We start from the raw sequence: 22,933 nt of genomic DNA, 5'->3' as shown, positions 1-22,933 counted from the left end.
CACTTTTTTAAAAATCCACAGCATTACCAAACTAAGCCTAAATCTATTACTCTTAACAGTTTTCTTTGTTTTTCAGACTTTATAAGCTCCTTCCATATCTGAAGCTCTAAATATGGTTTTGGACTATTTATGAATACTGGAAGCTGCAATAATAACAAGCGTATTAGGAATTTTGTGTATTGGTAAAGGTCAATGAGTTTGGTTGTACGGTGAAGAATGAGTAAATCAGTAAATTGTGCCTGTGCAATAAACTAATACAATGTTATTCTCTTAAAGCAAAAGGCAAGACCAAACCAAAACAATATATTATGATTAAAGATCAAATCTTTCTTTTACAAGCGTTAATTTGGCTAAGACATTATAAGAGATGGAGGGACAAGAGTAATTCCTGAGAAATGCTAGCGTCACTCTTTCTGTTACTCTTTTTGTCATTTTCTGCATTCACTGTTTGACACGTGGATTCTACTATCTCATTTTCTGTTTAAATGACAGCGAATGTAGAAAGTGACAAAGAGAGTGACAGGTAACACTAGCATTTCTCGAGCAATCCCTTATGTGGTTGGTTCCCATGTCATTTTAGTCCCTCCACTAATGAAAGCTAAAAAGACTATTTTAGCCTCCAAAAGAATCATTAACAAACTTCCCTAATTTTAGACATATAACTTGAAAGATTACTATAATTCTCTTTATCATATCCACATTCCATCTTTTCTAATCTATCTATCAACAGCAGAGGTTCCTGAACAAAGGGAAGGAACTCAGAATTGCAATTCTTTGTACATATACTACCAAAGTTGGTAAACAACTGACATCCCAGTATAAGATGTGAATATAAGATTATCATATAAATTGGTAAACAAAATTTGATTAAAAAAATGTACCTATAGTAATATTTCGCTTTCAGATATAGACAAGGGTTCAATCTGATCAGTCTATTTCAAAAGGTCTTTCAAGACTTGAAGTAGGATAAATACTGAAAAAATCCTACTTCATATTTGCTGCTGTATTTTTGTTCCAAGACAAGTAGGATGGATCTCCAAGAGGCCTGCATAGAAAAGGCAAGCAATTCTTAGAAAGTACATCTCATTTATAAACAATTTGAACCAAATAAGAAATGGATGCACTTAATTTGCATATCTTGTTTACGGAACTATCAAGGAATACGGACAGTGTCTCTACATTTTTTCAAACATGTGATCCTCAAGATTTCATGCAACATTTAGGACACTTTCCACACTTTCCTCTCTAAGATCGGGAAGACAGCAGGCGTCTACTGATGAAATATTTTGTTGGAAAAAGTAAGATTTTTAGTGATAGAAATACATTTTTGTTGCAAAATACGTTTTGTGATGAGCTTTTCCCTGGACCTGTCGAGTGCCGACCAAAAAAAGTTTCATTGGGAGAAATATCTCTACGAATGTTAAGATCTAGAGAACAAATTTTTCATAGGGAAAGATCTTTTCTAGTAGAGACATTACATTTCTTATAAACATACAAGTTTTTGTGTAGTATACTCACCTAGGCTTGATGACGTACAAAAGGATGAATGATATAGCGAAGAACAGGCAAATTCCACCAATAGAAATGTATGCTATGCCTAGAAAATCATTCTTCCCACCAATCCAAGTAGTGGTTGAAAGTACCAGCCTTTTTCTTCCACCAAAACTGTATGTGTTATAGTTGTTCTCTATTACTACAGTTACTTCATCATCAGCTTCAAGGTCCACTTCTATCTTCCCATATAGCTTCCTGAAAGTTGGCAGTGCTGCTGTTCTCATCCACACAATTAGATCCTCTTGCTGACTCAACTGTTGCATGAAGAACCCGTAACTATTTATTCGAAAATTAGATAAGGTGAAATTTGTGGTAGCATAAAAAAAAAAAAAAGAATACCCCATTGGTAGAGTATAGTTCTTGAACGTTATATCTTCATAAAGTCTCATTAAATTTACATCTTTGATATACTTTTAATGTAATCTGAGGTCAAGAATAACAAGTAATTTTTCAGACCTACCAAACAAATTTTCCTTTAGATAAAAGTAATAAATTGCTCAAGAAGATAGAAAGTAGCCATGGATTTAGTTATTTATACCGGTATGCTTGTGGTGAGCTTTGCACCCCCAATTAGACCAGTACTCTGAAAGTTTTTGGGGTAGACATCAGAGCCGAACTTGTGTTGTCGGTCACTCTTCCATGCAATGTCCCTTTTGCTGACATTTAGTGCCGCATTTTTCACTGAAAACCTGTATGTGTCATTAAACAAACTCCAGGCAATGAGGCCACAAGGAACAATGGGAGATTTATCGGCACTATCTTCAGGTTTACAGGTCTCTGTTTCGTCTTCAAATGCTTTGCTCTGCAGTTGTTTGTCACTTCGACTTTTAACATATCTAGAAGAAAAAATCCCATTTGAGATCAGGAAGAGTGTCAGTACGTTTCGGAAAATTCCAACAATAAAGCAGAGAAAGATGACTTTATACATTGTGTAAAACGTAAAAGTTTAAGATTCTAGTGTACAATCCGATTTTGAACAGGCAAACACATATATCAGATCAACCAGAAAGCTTTTCAGGTTGAAAGGGAATAGGATTTAAGAGTTCAAATCTACTAAAGAAAACCATATATATGAAAAACATCAGGGTAAAATAACAGATTAAGTTTTTACCTAGAACTGTAATTTTGACTCAAATAGTAAATGAAGAAAAATGATGTAGAAAAGAAATCAGGATAATATATTTCTACATTTATTTCAATTTAAATTTCTGATTTTCAGTTCTCCTCTGTTTTCATGCAAGACAGCAGCAGCATCTAAGTTCTCATGATTTCTCAATATCAGTAGCACTGCTAACAAGGACGATAAGTGCTTCAACTTATTTCTATTACAAACCTAACAAAGCTTACACTATTTTGATGGTTTCTTTGAGGCCTTTTGTTTGGTTATAAGTACTTCATCAATCTAAAAACTAATCTTGACACAAAAATTAATAACGAGTTTTCATCTTAAACAAAAAATTCTTTATTTCTGTACGCATCCAATTTTCAAAGCCAGCCCTCAACATTGTTCTATGTAGTTCGCATGATCGATGTCAGAAAATGAAGTACTTCTATATCAATGTCAACGAAATGAACTTTTACGAGACTTAACCATAGAAGAAAAAAAAAAAGCTTAAAGCCACAAATGGGTAGGAAATTAAAGAAACAAATCTACAAACGCAGAGAAAAACAAGAATAAAAAATCAGAATGAAACACAAAAATGAACATTTGATTATCATGTGCACATACACCATTCTCGGAAATGACAGTCAAATCACCGCGATAGAGTTCTATATCCCTTGCAAAAATCCAAACATATCTTTCCACTCAACACTCCAAATTAGCCAATAAGGGGAATGCTCTATAAACACCTCATAGATTGTTTGTGCAAAATTTTAATCCCATAAGGTTATAAAACTTTTCTAAAATATGGAAGGCAGCCAGTTCTACCAAGTTGCATGATTTGTGAGAGGATTTAGGCCTTAAATAGTAGAACACGAATCTCAACAAAATGAACACAACTTGTGCCTATAAATCATAAAGAACTGAAAACAGAACGCTTGGAACCTCTTCTAAGTTGTCCAAAGTTTCTGTAGGAATCAACTTTCTCCGAAGTCCTCATCAATCAACACCCCAAGAAGCCCTAAAGACATTTTCCTGGCCTTTTCTTAAACAAAACCTGATATAACTTCCTTTACAATAGCAACTCGAATTCCTACAAGCTTTCTAAACCATAAACCTTGTAATTTAAACCGTTTGGCTACCATTAAAATTGGCGCAGCTGCATAAACATGAATTAACATTAGAGATCAGACTGTCCCACATGAGATTTTAAGTTCAACTAACAAGTGATCCTTTAACATGGAAAATTTTCAAGCCCTCACAAATTTATCAGTCTACATAGCCCTTGTTCTTTTGAGTGAAAAACTCAAAAAAATGCAACTCGAGTTACAACTTTATTTGAGTTCATGTTCTTTTAAGTTTAAACTCGAGTTCAAACTCGAGTTCAAGTTTCCCCTTCAACTCGAACTCAAATTAATGAACAGTATTTTTTCTATTCTTAAAAATGCTATAACTTTTTCGTTTTAATTCTGATTGAGATGATTTTTTTTTCTATGCGTTGACAACGAAAAGACGAATAAAACCCGACCCATATACCATATTAAAATTTTTGATCAGCATTGAGTTTTTATTAAAATACTATCTAAATACAAATTCAAGTTTTGACTCACTCAAACACAAACTCAAAAAGATTCTTATCTCAAACCATAACTCAAATGTACACAACCAAACACAAACTCAAGTTACAAGTTCAACTCAAGTTATAACTCAAATTCAACTTAAGAATTATACTCAAGTTAAACTCCAAAAGAACAAGCCCATAGTGTTCTAAAAATCATGGTGTCCCAGCCTAAGCTAAGGATAATTTTGAATTGTCATATACTAACATCTAAACTGGAAGTAAGGAACAAAAAGAAATCAAGCTCTTTTATAATTATAAGAAAATCTTTAGGCAACCAGAAAAGCTGAAGGCAAAAGAAAAAGAGAATCGCAAATACCGTCGATGATTCTGATAGAAGTTATCAAGCTGATAATAGATAAAAACAGGACTCTTCATTTTCTTTGGGACCTGAAAAATAATATTCATAGTCAATTAGAAAAAAGCACATGTTATCAGAAGTTATCTGCTTAAACTCTCTTAAACACAAAAAAGGCAGTGAAGAATTTGTACTCACAGTAAATTTCTTAACACAAGTCTTGTTGGTTTCATTGCTTTGGATATATCCAACCACGTTTTTGGTATAATTAGAAGGAATGCAATCTTCATCATATCGTTCCTTTATCTCCACAACCTTCACGTCCCAGTAATTAATGAGCATGGTTTAAGTTTAAAATCAGGAATAACCCATTTTCCCCAAACAAAATAAATAAATAAATAAATAAAATGAGCAATGGATACATACACGTTCAGAAGCAAACAAGGAAACGAGGCCAATGGGGATGAAGAGAAAGCTAACGACTACGAACGTCGAAATTACCTAATAAAAGATAAAAATAAAACAAAACCCAAAAAAGATTTCAACAAATTATGACATAGGCCAAAAAAAAAAATGGTACAAGAAACAGAATCTGAATTTTAAAAAAAAAAAAAAAATTCTTCTTACCAATCCAGGCGTTAGAATTGGTTTGCAGGCGGGAAGCTCTTGCTGCGAGAATCTAGAATCTGCAATGAATATAAATAAACATATAAATAAAGAAAAGCATGAAATAATCAAAGTAGCCAAAACATGAATCAGAAAGAATGGGACTTTGAATTCGTCCGAACCCAAAATCCATTGAATGTCAAGGTAAATGAACTGAGAATGAGAAAAAGGAAGAAAAAGAAAAGGAAAAGGAAAAAGAGGTACATTTGGGTTTCTTGGAATTCTTTTTGAGAGCGGAAGATGAATGAGAGGCTCCATCTCCGTCAGAGCTCGACGCGCCATTAGGATTCATCATCTTCTTCCTTGTTTTCTTTCTTTCTGATACTCAATCTAAATATTTTGTTATCATATATATGTGGGTAAGAAAAAAAAAATTCGTGGGGTTTTTGATTTTCTTATTTTTTTCTTTTTGTCCTTTTTTCAGTTGTGATATGGAATTATATTGGCGTCGTCACACCATCATGATAATATTGGCTTAACGGGTTGCGGAAAGTAGTTTGGTAGGAGCGTAACAGCCGGTCTCGTCCTTTTTACCCAAAAAAAAAAAAAAAAAAAAAAGCTGTCTCATCTCACTCAGTCGTATGTTATAGGCCAACTCCCCCGTCGTGCAAGTTAATAAATTCCGCGAAAATTATGGGTTGTTATTGTCAAATTTTAAATTATAATTTTATTTAAGTTTATATTTTTTTTATAAAATTTAAGTTTAATTTTGAGTTTGAATTCGAATTTAGAGTTAAATTGGAGTTTAAATTTTTCTTTCAACTTGAGTTTATAAACTCAAACTTAAGTTAATGAACAATATTTTTTTATTATTAAAAATATCATAACTTTTTAATTTTAATTCCGATTGAGATAATTTTTTTTTTCTATGCATTCACAATAAAAAGATGAATAAAACCTCACCCATATACCCTATTAAAATTTTTTATCACCATTGAGTTTTTATTAAAATATTATTTAAATACAAAAGTTTTGACTCAACCAAACACCAATTAAAAAAATTCTCAATTTAAATTATAACTCAAATATGCACATCCAAACACAAACTCAAGTTATAACTTCAACTCAAGTTATAACTCAAACTCAACTTAAGATCATCACTCAAATCACCCTAACTTAAAATTGCAAAAGAAAAACTCCCATACAAAATTATCTTGTAGTCATCTCTTATTTTTCTTTATATTTATTCTGTATCTTTTTTAATTTAATATGATTTTAATTAAATTTAATATTTAAAAATTAAGATTATCTATAGGACGGATTATTAAAAAAATTCTAAAAAAACGAGATAAGGTAAAAAAGAATTGTTGTGAGGGAATATTTAGGCTTCGTACGCGTAAAGAACTTAATTAAATTTAATTTTTTTTAAGAAAAAATACTGTAATAAAAATTTGAGTTATAGTTCGAACTAATAAAACGAACGAAGCCTTAGAATTGTAACTTTGGATCGGGAAAATGAGCTATCATCCTACTTTTAGGCTCAATCCCTGCCCAGTTAAACATCTCAATCAACATAATGTTTTGCCCCAAAATGCATTCATTCAACACGATTATCATTTTTAATATTTAGAAAAATACGTAGGGCGTGCGTTTGGAATCCGTTCCAAAATGATTTTGTTTTTTTGTATGAAAATGAAAATGAAAACGTTTTCAATTTCAGACAGAAATCATTTTTGAAAATGCATTTGGTAGTTTTATCAATAGATTATTTTCAGTATAAAAAAACCTATTAATGTCTCTCACTCTTTCTCTGCTCTCGAGAGGAGAAAATGAAAACAAAAAATGAAAAACGACTAAAAGTCATTTTTCATTTCTCTGTCATTTTACACTAAACCAAAAAATCGTTTTCATTTTTATTTTTTATCTTTATTGCGCCAAACGCCGTTTTGAACACGTTTTCATTTTTTTCCTCGAAAAACGTGAAAAACAAAAATAATATCAATGCTAAACACGGCCATAGTTTGTCATAATTTTGTGCATACTTATATTTATGTCATTTTAAATAATTGTATGTCATTAAGACCTTTTATTTTTGCTTTATTAATTAAATAGTAGTTGTTTATTTTTTAGTGGAATGACATAAATAATATTTTTTTACCATCTTGAGTGGTATTTCTAATTTTTAGGAAATTATAATAAATAGTAAATTTTTAAAACTAAATTAAGTAAATAACATATTTTAAAACTAAATAAAAGTTTACTATGTAAATGATTCATTTACGACTGGTAAAATTAACTTACGTGGTAAAATCTTTATTTACGTGAGAAAATATATTTTTACTAATGGTAAAAATAAAATTTATGAGAAAAAAATCTTTTTATTAGTTGTAAATAAATCATTTACATAGTAAAAAACTGTTAGTTACTTCAAATAATTTAAAAATATGATATTTACTTCTTTTAATTTTATAAATAAATATACATATTGGTCCAACTTCATGCGGATATCATGCCGGGTTGGACCGACCATATTCTCACAAGCGTCAGGCTGGCTCAAATTTGTTTTTTTTTTACTCCTTTTGTATTAACTTAAGATGAACAGAACGTTAAAAAAATGAAGTATAGTTCCTGGTTATAGTTTGATATGATGCTTTGGACTTTGGACTTTGGACTTTGGAAGTCGTTTGTTTGGCTTCAAATGGCAATGGCAGTTTGGCCATAAAAAAAAAAAAAATATATATATATATATATATCGTCTTTAATACTTTTGTTTTTATTGCCAACAACATGATGGCATAATCAACATAAGTTGAAGCACAAGGAACTTTTTGATGATGGAGATAGAGATAGTAAAACTAAAAATGCAAAAATAATAATACTTAAAGGAGATTTTAACGTAAACTCAGGTATGATTACACAACAATGATAATATATAATTGCTTTATGATTATTGAAAATCCCACACATTACTCTCAAGTCAGTGAATCCCTTATTACAAAGAAAGCCCAAGATCTCTAAAAACAAATAATTCTTCAAAGTCCACTTTATTTGTATAGTCTCGTAATTAAGAATAAGAAATTAAGCTCCGAAAACACATGAAAAAACATGCATTTAACATGGACCAAGCTAAGCTTGCAGGTACGTTGGTTCATTAACCTCGAAACAACCTGAGAGTTATGGCATAAAAATATTCATAGATTTGTCAAAACTCCTTAAGTTTAAAATTCCAAAAACAAAAAATCCAAATGGGGTATTAATTTTCAGTTTTTGATTTTTACCTTTGCAATCGTGACTGTGAACGTTTCGTGCTACAAAAATCAAAATGTACGGTTAGCTTGACTTGAAATATATACGTTATAGCAAAGACAAAAAAAAAAAAAAAAAAAAAAAAAAAAAAAAAAGAACCAGGTTAAGTACTGCATGTTTGTCTTAAGACTTCAATTTAGTTTACTTTGTGCTTGAAAAGTACTGCTGTACGTATATGCGCATGTATATGCAAAACCAGAAAAAGAAAAGGACAAAAATATGAAGATCATTGATAGAGATTCTTCATTAATAATTTTGGTTTCGCATGGATTGCATGCATTATTAATGCATGCTTCTGCAATATTGTCCCTCTTTTATTCCCATGAATATTGGATTACATGCCTATAATATTGCTAGCTAGATGAGTGGACTTGCCAATTTTTTTTCAGTACATATATATGTGTGTGTATATTTCCCACATTTTTATTTATTGCTACTTTTATTTATATCTCAACTTATAAATATACCACCAATTTACTAGTGAATTGCTCTCGCTCCAATGTTTTACTGTGTAGTAACATGCCTTGGTGCTGGTGTTGGCGGCGGTTTGGCAGCCGGCTTTGGCGCAGGCTGTTCAGGCTCCTCATTTGGAATTGGCACGTTTTTCACCTGAAAATTGTGCATAAAGTAAATAAAATTCTAGATTTTTGAACTTATTAAATGGAATAAAGAGCAACAAGGTATGATAATTTACCAGTTTCCTGAATAAGAGACTGTAAAACATTTGGAGGTATCTTTGCTTTGCCTGTTTCTGATCCTTGTTCAACTGCCTCCAGAAATTGTAAACGCATCCCATGTTCGCCACCTTTGTTGCATATATCTTCCAGGTATAGCTACATAGATATATGGATGAGACAAAAATGTGGAAACAATTCTTTGGAGAAACTAATTTGATTAATTTTGACTGATGAATTCGAGTACTAATTATCGGTTCGTATTAGCTTACCATTCGTTTATGCGCTGTAAACCAGCTGCGGAGAACTCGTTCCAGTACGTTGCGTCCCTCTTGCATGTCTCGAAGAACTCAGCGATTTTGTTGCTTGCCTCATCCCCATTGTTGGGGTCGATGTGGAAACCTGAAACTCCGTCGACAATGATCTCTGCTGGCCCTCCTTGGTTGGTTGCGAAAGTGGGCAATCCGCAGTTCATTGCCTCTATGACTGTAAGACCAAATGCCTCATACAGGGCAGGCTGCACAAAAGCACCCTTTGAGTCGGCAATGTACCGGTAGAGTTCTCCGTTGCGCAGCCTATCAGTTTGCGCCGCTATCCACCTGATCTTACCTTTGAGTTGGTACTTCTCAATCAGTGAATGCATCTTCTTTATCTCTGCCATTTCCTCTCTGTCTTTTGATTTTGAAGGGTCAAAGAATCCTCCCACAATGACAAGGTTAACCAGATCTCTCAGCTTTTGGTTTTTCCCATACCACTCGGTTAATCCCGTAATGTTCTTGACGGTGTCAAGTCTTGCCATTGAGAAGATTATAGGCTTCTTCCTATCAGCTAGATATCCACTGTCTCACAAGAAAATTCAGATAATTAGAACTCTTTAGACAGATTAATGATCCTTATTTTGAAGTTTCAATGGAGAAAAAAAGGACTTGAAATTTTAAGATCACTTACATGTGTTCATTGTTATCCTCTCTATTATAAAGCAACTCTTCAATAGCAGAATGAAACGATGTGAATCGCTTTTGTTTCTCCGAGTAAGGGAAATAGACCGATTGATCGGCGCCAGGTGCAGCAATGTTGAACTTGGGATCGAAGACGTTGATGCCCGAGACAACTCTGCATAGCCCCGGGAGAGTAAATGCAGCATGGCTTTCATATTGTCCTGGTCTATCCTTGCTGCAAATAATCCAAAACATTACTATTATTTGTAAGTAACTAGTTAGAAAGTTTCAATCTTATTTATGAATCACAAAAACGAAGTCTTTATGGAGAATTCAGTAAGTTTCATGGTTTCTAACCTTCCTGCAATCTCCTGGAATGTGCTTGCTATAATGAAATCTGTTGCATTCATGGAAATGGTATCAGCTAGGAATTGGCATGAAAAATGGTACTTGGGATCTAATTCCTTCCACTTGAGGTCTGAATCTTCATATTTGGTCTTCTCTAAAGCATGTGCAATAGTTCCCTGGCCATATTTAGATCAAATTAGATATGCAATTAATATGAATAATGCTAATATATATAATATCTGTGCACAAACTGATACATAACAAGTTACCTGAGTTATGCCAAGTTTTTTAGCCATAATGGAAGCAACCAGATTGCCATCAGTGTAGTTTCCAATAACAAGATCTGGCTTGCCGTCCATGTGGTCAAGGATCTTGGCTGTGGCATCCTAGTGATTCAAAAGAAAAATATGCAGTTAACAATCAAAAAACAGAATAAATTATCACAGTATAAGTAGATTAGTGCTGAATTAAGAAACTCTATTGGATTAAAAGATTGATAACGGAACATGCCTGAGCATATCGCTCGAGATAAGGATAGATGTCAAAACGAGAAACCCATTGGTTGAGAACCCCCTTCTCTGTCTTGAATGGCACCCTGAGGATGTTAGAGTACTTGGCGCCTATGATCTCTTCCAACTCCTGATTGCATTTGGTTCCTTTTGCATCTGGTATGAGACGCGTTACCTGTTTCAGTAAAGGGTGTAATTAAATTGTGATTAATTCGAAAATCATTGCTTTTACATTCTCAATTCGAACATAACTTACCACCAGAATTTGTGGTTTGACATTTAGCCCTTGTTGCTTGATTCTCAGAAGCAGTTCTTCTTCAAGAGCTCTCACTTGATCCAAAATGTAGACCACCTGTTTTAGTAGAATCACAACAAAATCTTAGTTGATCTAGCTAGAATAGCAAACTTCAGCTATGCACATTTTTACTGGCCTATAAAATTCTAATTTACCTGTCCACCAGTATCTGGCAATCCAAGAACATCTGCTTGGCCAAAGTAGCCATGAGGAGAGAAAATCACGACGTTGAATATCGTCGGAATCCGGCTAAAGAAATTCTCCATGTGTAACGGGTCCGGTGCTTGAAGTACTTCTGAGAGGAATCTCATTGTCTCTTTTACTCTTTCTGCAGTATCCCCCCATCCCTTCTCAAAACCCCACTCTTTAAACCTGAAGAAAGACATGATTTTTCGTATAAATGACATGATTAACGTGACTTCATAGGACATATATAAATGTATATATATAGGAGAATATTATATTTGTATCACCTTAGCTCAAAGTTTTGGTAGGGAGTATTCTGTGGAAGTGCTGCGAGGTAAACATCAGCTACAAGAAGTGCCATTTGAAGCTTGGAAGCAGTGTTTAGAGTGTCATTTAACATAAGTTTCTGCAAGTTTAGATTTACAATTACAAAATTAATGGCTTTATTAGAACCGTAACAAAATCAAAACAAAAATTTGGCTTTGTGGATATTAATTATTATGAACTGAACCCTTGTTGTCCCCCTTACATCTCCTTGATGATTTAATGATAGTAAGTAATCCACAAGCGGCTGCGCGCACTCCAATCTCCCGCTTAGCTTCGAAGTTATGAACTTTGAAACGAAACTGACGCCATTTCCGATCGAGGAAGAGAGCGTCAAGTGAGGAACAGAGAAGTTGACTGCTTCAAAGTCAACCTCCAATGCATTTTCATCATTTGCCCTGCATCGTGTAGTGATGAAAAATATGATGTTCAAATATGATGTTCACACAAATATCCTTGAGCTAAAGGCTAAGAATTTTCACAGTTATCATTTCTAACAGTTCGTTTTTCTAGCTTTTTAAATAGAAATACAAACATTGGATCCAAGAAATATGTTTGGTAAAAATTATGTAAAGAATTAGCTAGAATTGGTTCTTAAGCCACGTACCATTTCTCATCATAGATCATTTCTTTGAATTTCAAGTAGTCCGTGGCGCTGATGCCCTCCACTGCGAGATCTTCGGAGTTGACTTTAACGAATTCCCAGAAACCGGGGTTTGGCCTTATGGCAAAGGCAACATGGGGAGGGACTACAACTGCTTCCTGCAAAATTGCAAGAAAAGAAAATAGCAGGTTTAGTTTAACGGTAATTCTACACCTACAATTAGCATGAAGGCAATAAGTTAAAATCCTCTTATTCCACGTTGAAAAAGACTAGGAAAAAAAAAAGATGAAAATGACAATGTCAAAACCTGAGTAGAGCACAAGATATAGCCAAGAACACCTTCCAAGACATGGTTTCTCTCAACCTTGTCCTCAATGACTTTCACCATCTCATCCATCAAGTGGTTAAGTCTCATTAGTCTTCTTCCCTTTTCGATGTACTTGGCGAAGCACCTCTTCATGTGGTATCGGCTCTGCCTAAGCGCGTCCGGCATGCTTTCGGCTATAAACTCCGACCCCTTAACAGCTGGTGTTGAAGAAGCCATGATTCAGGTCTAAAAGGCTAGAAATGTAATAATAATCTGTTGGTCTTAAAATGGAAATGCACTTTGGTTTGCTCTGTCTTAATGTTAATATTTATAGTGCTAATTATAAGGTATACCATGCATGCATGGCTAGCTCATTTATCATTTTTTTTTTTGGCAGCTTTCTTTGTTAGCTTTTAGTTTCGTCAAGAACCCCAGTTTTACTAAGAATCCCTTTTATTAGATCGTATTAGAACGAATTTTTCGGTAATTTGTAAGAAACTCTTTCTTTATTAAATTAATAAAATATATTAAAATATTCAATTTTCAAAATTATAAAATTCCAATATACATATACCAATAAAAATTTAGAATAGACTAATAATAAAAATAAATAATGAATAAAATAATAAATAAAGTGGATTATCATAGATTATCGTATATATTTCATGTATAAACATATAGAAATGATTAATAAGCCCATTTATTTATTTACACTATTCTTGATCCTTAATTTTGTTTTTCTGGGAAAAAACATGGGCCCCATAAGAAGGTGCAATTAGAGGAGAAGGAACATTCTCAAAAAAAAAAAAAAAAAAAAAAACAACTAAAACAAAGGTAAAAGAATAAATATCAATAGATTCTTGTTTAAGAATCAACTAAAACAAAGGTAAAAGAATAAATATCAATAGATTCTTGTTTAAGAATCAACTAAAACAAAGGTAAAAGAATAAATATCAATAGATTCTTGTTTAAGAGACAAAGCCAGTTTTAGTCTCTCACGGAAGTAGTAGTATCATTCTTTTCTTTGCTTTCTTGCTCTTTGATAGGTTGGCAAAAGATCCATGGTATTTGGCATCTCTACGAATACTCCTTTCACCCTTTTTGGTTTTAGATTTAGCATATTATACGGTTTCATGTTATTACTCTGCCACGTTGAGGTAATTGCCTTAACCCAATCCGTGTTTGGTTAAATGATCTTTTTTGCATGAATAATATTTGGAAAAAGCTTCAGAGAATGTGAGCAAAATGGGAAAATAGATTTTGATGTGTATGCATGCAGTGTAGTGTAGTGAGTAAAAAGGTCCTGTAGAACTTAGAAGACGTTTTTAGACAGGAAAATGACAAAAAGGTCGTCATGGGCTGGCTACAAACGTGCACGTTTTCGACTCGCTTATTGCAAGCTCTCTTTCTTAGTATTATTCTCGACTTTTCCAGGTGCCTATTGCTTGAAACTCAATTTCTAAACTAGTTTTTCTAAGACAACAATATCAACATAGTACAATAAAATACAGTTTATGAAACACTCATATTATCAAACTGGCCTTTAAACTAAGTAGCTACATTGGCACAAATACAATTCCCTTGCTACTTAATACTTAACATCATTCTTTTTATCTGCCAATAATAGTGTTGGAGAGATTCTACGTGTGAAATTAACTCAACACACTTTAAGAGTCTTAACTTAACCTAAAAGATTAACCAATTAAGTACAGGGTCTTTGTGTTTTACGAATTAACGATTGATGCTAATAAAAAAACAAAAACTTAGAGGTTCAAGTTATGCTTTTGCAATTGATCATGGCTTGCACACGATTATATATTCAGTTGATCATGGTGAACATATATACAGTGCATTGGGATTAAAGCGATGTTCATATATTCTTTATTAGGATAAGTTCATGGGAAGCTAATTACCCACAATCTCTAGCTAGTACTTCTAGAGGGCAAGCGATAGCGATGAATATTGTACCGTCTCCGCTAGAGCAATTTGTTGGATTGTGAATTTGTCTCACATCGTTAAATTATTAGACTGTTAGGATGATTATACGTGGTTTTGACACTTTCTCCATTTGCGCTCGTTTTTTAGAATGAGTTCTTTAACATTATTTGCTAAACCCACATCGTTAAATTATTAGACTGCTATGATGATTATACGTGGTTTCGACACTTTCTCCCTTTACGCTCGTTTTTTAGAATGAGTTCTTTAACATTATTTGCTAAACCCACATCGTTAAATTATTAGACTGCTATGATGATTATACGTGGTTTCGACACTTTCTCCCTTTACGCTCGTTTTTTAGAATGAGTTCTTTAACATTATTTGCTAAACTTTTCTTCTAAATATTTTCTTCTTCTTCTTCTTCTTTTTTTTTTTTTTTTTTGGCTAAAGAATATGTATGTGCATCTGTGTATATAAGTATTAACATATAACTTTTAATTGAATATTAGTACGGTTGTGACATTTTTTTTTTCCATCACCAAAACTGAAGAGAGGTGATTCCAGCTTTAAAGAGATTGGGGAGAAAACCAATGATAGTAATTTTAACACACAGTGGAACCGCGTAATTAATCATAAATTAACACCAAGTACAATCAAACTTGATCTTCCACCAAGAGAGATAAACTTTTCAAAAAAGAAAAAAAAAGCACACAAAATTCCGATAGATCATATAATTATTTTAACACTAAAATTAATTGGGCAATCTTCATGAATTTCTTCCAAGCGGGACGATTGGAGATTGCCTCCCACCAAGCAATGACGTTCTTCCTCTCCGTGATAAGGTGTCCCATTTTGGCTTCATTCACCAAATACCTTATCCCCGGCAGATGGCTAAGATCGGCCAGCGTGAAGGCGTCTCCGGCGAGGTAGCCGCCGCTCTTGGCCAATCGCTGCTCGTACACGTCGAGGACTTTCTCCAGCTTTTGCTCACAGCTGTGCACCAAAGCCAAGTCCCCCTTCTTCCCCATTCTCGGCATGATCACAATCTGCAGCACCAGGGTGTAGACCAATTCGTTGAAGTTGTGCGCTTCCACTTCCAGCCATTGGTCCACCACCGCTCTCTCCTCCGCCGTCGCTCCCAGTACTTGGTCGCGTAGTACCTTATGATTGCCCTAGATTCTGAAGAAAATTTAGTAAAAGGTGCAGGGTGAATCTCAAACTTGTGCGCGTTTAATTTATTAATTTAAAATTATTTTTTATTTATGTATATATATATTTTTTAAAAATATTATAATAAATTATGAATTATAATTTAAATTATAATATAAATCTTCGTATTAAACGCTCATAAATAAATTTATGTCAAAAAAAAAGAAAAAAAAAGACATTTATTAGTTAAAAAAATGTTTAATTTCTTACCGAAAAGTCTGAATTGGCCATCTTCTCTGACTGGAACTTATCCAAATGGCTGTGAAAAATGAATTAATTTATTATTATTTTTTTGATTGAGATCATTTATAGGAAGGAAAACAAAGATAGTACGATATAGTATTGTTGGAGTTAAATCTCAAGGGTTTTCAATATGTATTATAGGCTCATGTTTTTAACTTGATTATATTAGCGTTTTTGTCCTTAAATTCAAGACTTGATCTGAAGTGTGCACTTACGTATATCTGATTATTTTTTTAAAAAAAAAATCCTGGTCCATAATAATCAATTGTTAATTAGCCTTTTAATTTTTATTTCGATAGAAGTTGAGGACAATTGGAGCCGTAATCTATTAACTACATGTTATTATAGAGAACTTTCCCCGATGTCTCACAATGTGCATGCACGTGATCTCACTTTTAATTAACTAGTGAAACAAGTGATTAGGAAAAAAAAATTAGTGAAACACGTTCGATCCCAGGCCCGCCACGGGCCTGGGCCATGCCTGGCACGGCCCTGCATTGTGCAGGGCCTGAGGAGAAAATCTCAAGCCCGGCCGTGGGCCTGGACCCGGCCTGGGCCTATACCCTTGCAATTTTTTTTTTTAAATTTAATTTAAAAAATATATATATATATTATATGCTTTCAAAAGATGTGATTTTATTGAATTGAGATAATACGAATAAGTACACATAAATGACTACATCATTAAAAATATTGCCAAGTAAAACCCGTGGGCAGATCGGGATAAAACCTTAGCGAAGGAAAAAAGAGTGCAGTATTCTAAGAATAGTAAATTACAAAACCTAAGTGCTTCCAAAAGATTATTGTAACACCCGAGATTTAATTAAGCCTTAAGCCAATAATAAATAAATTTTGTAAATTAAAATCATGCACCACATTTACCATTTACCTCAAAGTTATTTGTTGGCATTATATTTTATTATTATAGCTATCATATGATTTTATTAAACTTATAGCTTTGTTAATCGAGTTTTCAGTTTTAATGTGTAGTGCAACTAACTCGATGTGGGAACTCAATGTGCTAAACTTATGAAGAAAAATGATATTTATTATGATTATTTGATATGATATTTTATCTCTATTATGATTGATTTAATGATGAATCATTATTTTATATTTTTATTATATGGTTTTATTTAAATGTGTTGAGGACTTAGTTGCTATTTTGAGTTTTTGTGAGAGAAGGCTATGTTAGCAAATTGAGTGAACTTTAGGCACCTAAATGAAGAAGAAAAATAGAGACTTTAGAGCTGATTTTATGAGGTTAGGACAACTATTAGAGGCTTAGAAAAACCTAAACACTTGTTCTATTATAAGGTCACTTTACTTTTGCTTGGTTTATATCAAGTTTAGACTTCATTTTTGGGTCTATTTCAGTAAAAAAAAAAACCCTAGAACTCTGACCATAGCACTTTCTTCTCTCTTCTCACTCATTTTCTCACCCAAAACTCAGAATCAAACCTAGGTTTTTAAGAGAGAAAGAGCTAAAGACTCAACTAGCCCATCTCAACTCGTTTTAAACTTAGAACCAAAAATAATCACCAAGTTTTAAGCTTCTATTCACTTGGGAACACGTTTTTCTTGTAGCTAACTTCTTTCTTATGTTAGGAACTAAGATTTCAAAGATTAAGATGTTGAAATCCTACTTCAGATTCGGATTTTTGATGGGATTTATCATGCATGTTGCTTATAGACTCTTAAAAATGAGTTTCTTGAGGTTTTGGTTCAAATATTCATTTTTGGGTGAAATTGATGATTTTAGCTTGATATTATTGATGATTATATGAAGATAAACTCTTATTAAGATGATGATTCATGTATTTGAGAGTGGTCTTTGAAGATTAAGATCTGCATGCTAGGTATTTGATGAAATGTTTAAATATAAGTCCTCTATACAGCCTATGTAGATTCTATTTCCGTGCTATATATACTTATGATTTTGATAGATCTTATATTTTTTTATTAAATTATACATCTCAAGCTTTACGTGAGTTTCTAAATCACTCCAAACGGATTTTTTTACATTTAGTTATGAATTTTATAAGTTTAGTTAAAAAGCTTTCATTTTCCTGACGAGATTATACTTCAATCTGGATTTCGGACTGTTTTTGGTTAGTTTGAAAAATCCGAAACCTATCATGTAGTAGCTCTAAAAAGAGAGTTTTGAGTCTATTTTTATTTGCCACTAGTCTCATAATATTTTGAGTTTTGATGAATTTGTTATGAATATTTTCGTAACATTGCGCAGTTATGTGTTTTGTCAAATGATAATATGAATGTAATTTTTGAAAGCTATGGTTTTTAAAGGTTAATTAGCACATTGAAGGCTCCCCACAACCAGCTAGTTTGTGCTTGCAAAGTGGTGATCAAAATTCAGGTAAGTAGAGTTAAAGCATTTTCAAAACTACATCACAAGACCTATTTGATATAACTTGTTCAAAATTGTGATTATGCAAGTTTATTCTCTTATGAAATTCTTATATGATTATGTTCAAGAGTATTCATAATTAATGATTTTGAAAGAGATTATGATATTTGCTTATTATGTTTTTATGCTTTAAGAGATTTTATGGTATGGTATATGGATGAGAGGCTGGGTAAGCAGGGGTGCGAGGGACCGGTACCCCAAATTAAAGAAACTGTCTATTTGAGACAACTAGAGAAAAATGCTAGTGGAAAGTCTCTTGTTGATCACAAGAGAAAGAGATTCTAAAAACCCCGTTTAGTGTTTAAGAGAAGAGAATTTGCCAAAATTAGAGAAGGTCATGTATAAAGAGGCATACTTGGAACCGAAGTTCTGTATCATACCTAAACTAAGAATAAGTATGAAAGTTTATGAACAATGTTTAACAAAGAGATTTTAGGTACTTACTTTATTTGAAATCTATTTACTGAGTTTTTGCTAATTAGTTTTACCTTGTGATGCAGATGATGTTGTTGTTACCGAAGAGTAAAAAAAAATGAAATGATTTCCAAGGTTGGCTGAGTACTCCAAGTCCTACATCTGGCATCTTGCTTATATGTACTTCTAAATAATAGATGGGCTCAAAATATTTTTTTTATTATCGCTTTTGAATAACTGTTTAATGTCTAAGATTTGTGGTTGTAATCATTTTACGCACTGACTCATTTTGTTCAAAAACTTTTAAGAAAATTTTGTGATGAAATCAACCACAAGTTTTCGCATCTTAAAAATGACATTATTTTAAGTATAGAAAGTATGTTTTAAAGTAGCACCACCTCGCTAAACTCGGCCTTAGATCGGTTTAGCGATGAGGGTGTTACAATTATGTTATTTCTAAGTTAGAAAAATAGTCTTGCATTGAATCATCTGTGTATTGGTGTTTTCGTCTTCTGACATCTTCACAGTCTTTAACGCACATTAGCCCCTCGAAAATATCTGGATGCATTCTGCTTCTCTTCTCGTCAATAATTCGGTTGATTGCTCTAAATGCTTGCTATGATGCTACCGTTGACACTGGTGTTGTCAGAATGTCACGAGCTATTACGGACAATGTTGGAAAATGATCGGTCTTGCTCTTCCACCACAGTAAGATGTCCAGTTTGTCATCATCGATTACAAAATTTACTTCAAAATATTTTACCAATTCGGTAGACGCTTGTGTTGATGACGATCCTGCCGTTTTCTCTTTTTTCTTCAAGAAACTCCACGACGAGCCTTTAAGCCCCGAACTGCTAGTTGACGTCGAAGTTCCCTGTTCTTTTTGACTTATGCTGTATTTTGCTTCATACAAACCAAATACCTTTTCTAACATTTTCCTAGCGTCAGTAATAGTTAGTTGCATATCAATACCTAAATTTTTTGATGTAGCAATCATCAAAGATTCAGTCCCATCTACTCCGCACATAGGATCTAAAATGGTTGCTAATGCATATAACATAGGACAACCTGACCAATAACTTTTAAATTTAATTTTCATTAGCTTAACTATGTTTCCAAAAAGTACTGTATCCCTATAATAAGAAAATGTTTCAGAAATATTAAATATTTGATGTAAAACTAAATGTGCAGTAGGATAATAAACTCCGGCATTGTAAAAAACTTCTAGAAATTTTAAAAAATATTCACCAATCTGTCAATCTGTATTGAAAATTAAAAAGTTGATTGTTCTTACTATTTACATACGTTGTGATGAGCTGTGAATACGGGAGTGCAATCTTCAACATTAAATAGGCAAAATTCCACCTATGTCTCACGTCAGTTGGAAACTTTCTTGGGCGCATCTGATTGTTCCTGCAATATTATTTGAATTCTTAGAGCTGAGCTCCAGAACTAGATATGAATGATAAAGATTCTCTAATATTTGTTAGATTATCTGAAATATGTTCAATTCTTACATGAACTACTAAATTGATTATGTGACACACACACCGTTGATGAAAAATTTCCCCCCCAAACGTTGGTTTCAAACTATGTTTAAATATGTTAATTGCAGCCGTGTTAGTTGACGCATTATCAAAAGTAATAGTTAAAACTTTATTTTCTATCCCATAAAACCTAAAAATTTCCATTATTGTACTAAACATAGCTGATGCGTTATGAGGATATGGACATAAACGAAAACTTATTATTCTTTTTGGAAAACCCATTCATCATCGTCAACATAATTCGCCGTGATGCATAAATATCCAGTTTTATTGCACCCATCCCATAGATCAGAAGTATAAGATATAGTAGCATTAAAAGTCCTAAAATTATAAACAAGAGATTGTCTCATTACATAAAACACTTTCATGCAATCAGAATAAGTTGTGTTTCTACTTACCCGTTTAAATTGCGTGCAAAAGGCTGTCTGTATGAATTCTTCGAATGACGCGTCATTTGCAAAAGAAAGAGGTAATTCGGCACTAGCTAGAAATTTAGCTAGTGCCTCACGAGCACGTTGTGCATTGTATGTAAAATTTTGTAACCCTTGTGATGTGAGTGATAATGTTTGTTGGCGGGAGTCCACACTCCCACCTTGGTGCAACGATAAACATACTTTCCAATGTCTATCCAGATGACCAGTATCCCCACCATTTTTATTAGAAAAGTATTTTTTACAATACTTACATATCGCATAAATTTCTATTTCACCCATTTTTGGATTTGGTCGGGGCTCCTCTGTGAAATGCTGCCATGTAGGAGAAGTTCGCTGTCTTTTTCCCCTGGTGCGTTTTCCAACTTCCTCGTTGTGCACTGAAACATTATCAACCAAAGCATTTTCTGGTTCAGTGGGGGTGGGGTTGGGAGGCATCATTTCATCCTTGAAAAATGGCTCATCACCAAGCTCAGGAAGAGCAGTGAAATCAGGGAAGTTTGATGCGGCCATTTTCTGAAAATTGATTGAACTTAAACTTTGTAAATGAAAGAGTAAGAAAATGAGTGATCGCGAGAAAATAACTTAGAAACAAAATCAAAGAGACAATATGAGAGATAGAATGAGAGTGAGATGAGAAGTTGTGAGTGAATTATTATGTGAGATTTATGGTGGAATTAATGAGTATTTATAGGGGGTTTTTGGGGTTTTTTCAGATTGTGACCGTTGGGCCCTTCGCGGGCCCAACGGTCATAATTAGGATGGGCTGAGGGCTTTTTCACGGGCCTGGGCAGGGCCGCGGGCCTTCACGAGCTACGGTTGGGCCGCGGGCCATCACGGGCTATGGTCGGGCTTGGGCTGCGGGCAGAGAAGCCGAGGCCCAGCCTTAGCCCATCAAATGTGTCGGGCCGGCAAGGCCCGTAACAATACCGTACCGGGTCATGTCGAATCCGACACTATTACGGGCTTGGTAGGGCTATCCATAAACGGCCCAGCCCATTTAACATCACTGGCAGCACCCTCTGTGAGCAAGCTGACCTCAATAAGCCGTAAACTTTCACTGCCATTTTTCTACACTTAAATTATAAATCCCTTAAACTACACTACAGCTTGCTAATTAGAGCTAACCATAGAGAGTATACTAGCTATTCTATATATAATATGCAGCAATATTATTTGATGTCCTTAGTTTTTTTTTCTTTTTTTCTCTTTTTGGCTAGCCTTTGAAGCCCCTAATTTGATGTTCACAAATGAGTTTATCTAAAGCTTAAGGATCTATTAGGCGCGTTTGTTTCTAGTTTTGAAAACGTTTTTCACGTTTTCCAATGAGAAAAAATTGAAAACAGAAGGAAGACTGTGTTTGGGAAGCACCGTACGAAAATAAAAAATAAAAACGTTTTTGTATTTCTCCTAAAAACTTATGCTTTTCAAGAAAACGGATTAAAGTCGTTTTTATTTTTCCCATTTCCATTTTCTCCAGCTTACCTCAATCCCTCTCGCCGTTCTTTTCTCTCCCTCTCGCCATTCTCTTATCTCCCTCTTCGCCATTCTCTTCTCTCCCTCTTCTCCGTTCTGATTGTCCAACATCACCAATAATCGTTTTCCTTTTTCCATTTTTATTTTTCCCGGTCTCAATCCTTGGTTTATTTTCTTTCCTTGACGACTCCTCTTCTCCGGTCTCTCTGTTCGCCGATCTGCATGGTTCCAATCGTCCCTCTTTCTAAGATTTGAGAAGATTTCACAAGATTTTCTCTCTCTTCAACAAGATTTGAAAAGATCTCAGATTCTCAGTTAGGGATTTGTGTTCCGGGATTCTCGGTGGAATTATTGAAAGTTGGGTTCAAATTTCCGAGGACCAAAAAAATGAGAAAATGCTTTGATTTGTGGGATTTGTGTTCTGGGTTTTTCTTTGATGTTTGTTGATATCTGATGACTTGTTAATGCTGGTTCTGTGTTTTTTACTTGCTGTTTGCTGATATTGAGCTTTGGGGATTGGTTTATTGTTTGTTGTTTGCCGTTGATTTTTGGAAAGTTTTGTGAAAAGGAAATGTTGA

General features: G+C 33.7%; 3 protein-coding genes across 3 annotated transcripts; all 3 read right to left on the bottom strand.

The window, feature by feature from the left end:
• Nucleotides 1-115: 115 nt before the first annotated feature.
• Nucleotides 116-5,549, bottom strand: LOC21391173 (ALA-interacting subunit 3). The gene is made up of 9 exons (XM_010102745.2): nt 5,443-5,549; nt 5,200-5,258; nt 4,999-5,073; nt 4,771-4,887; nt 4,594-4,664; nt 2,093-2,390; nt 1,519-1,808; nt 882-1,045; nt 116-143 (listed from the first exon to the last, which is right to left on the bottom strand). Exons 1-8 carry the CDS (start codon nt 5,531-5,533, stop codon nt 985-987), a joined length of 1,062 nt encoding a protein of 353 aa, XP_010101047.1. The 5' UTR covers nt 5,534-5,549; the 3' UTR covers nt 116-143; nt 882-984.
• A 2,604-nt stretch (nt 5,550-8,153) lies between these two features.
• Nucleotides 8,154-12,908, bottom strand: LOC21391172 (sucrose synthase 5). The gene is made up of 15 exons (XM_024168611.1): nt 12,670-12,908; nt 12,366-12,520; nt 11,964-12,156; nt 11,722-11,840; nt 11,404-11,620; nt 11,210-11,305; nt 10,955-11,128; nt 10,714-10,830; nt 10,454-10,620; nt 10,107-10,331; nt 9,431-9,997; nt 9,179-9,317; nt 9,008-9,093; nt 8,457-8,486; nt 8,154-8,345 (listed from the first exon to the last, which is right to left on the bottom strand). Exons 1-15 carry the CDS (start codon nt 12,904-12,906, stop codon nt 8,330-8,332), a joined length of 2,538 nt encoding a protein of 845 aa, XP_024024379.1. The 5' UTR covers nt 12,907-12,908; the 3' UTR covers nt 8,154-8,329.
• A 2,417-nt stretch (nt 12,909-15,325) lies between these two features.
• LOC21391171 (glutathione S-transferase F11) lies at nt 15,326-16,070 on the bottom strand. Its single transcript, XM_010102743.2, has 2 exons — nt 16,027-16,070; nt 15,326-15,779 (listed from the first exon to the last, which is right to left on the bottom strand). Exons 1-2 carry the CDS (start codon nt 16,045-16,047, stop codon nt 15,342-15,344), a joined length of 459 nt encoding a protein of 152 aa, XP_010101045.1. The 5' UTR covers nt 16,048-16,070; the 3' UTR covers nt 15,326-15,341.
• Nucleotides 16,071-22,933: the final 6,863 nt, after the last annotated feature.

Source organism: Morus notabilis, unplaced genomic scaffold, assembly GCF_000414095.1.
Source record: "Morus notabilis unplaced genomic scaffold, ASM41409v2 Scaffold1861, whole genome shotgun sequence".
NCBI classification, from domain to species: domain Eukaryota; kingdom Viridiplantae; phylum Streptophyta; class Magnoliopsida; order Rosales; family Moraceae; genus Morus; species Morus notabilis.
The sequence above is the reverse complement of the archived record's forward strand: the minus strand, read 5'-3'. Positions and strand labels throughout refer to the sequence as shown.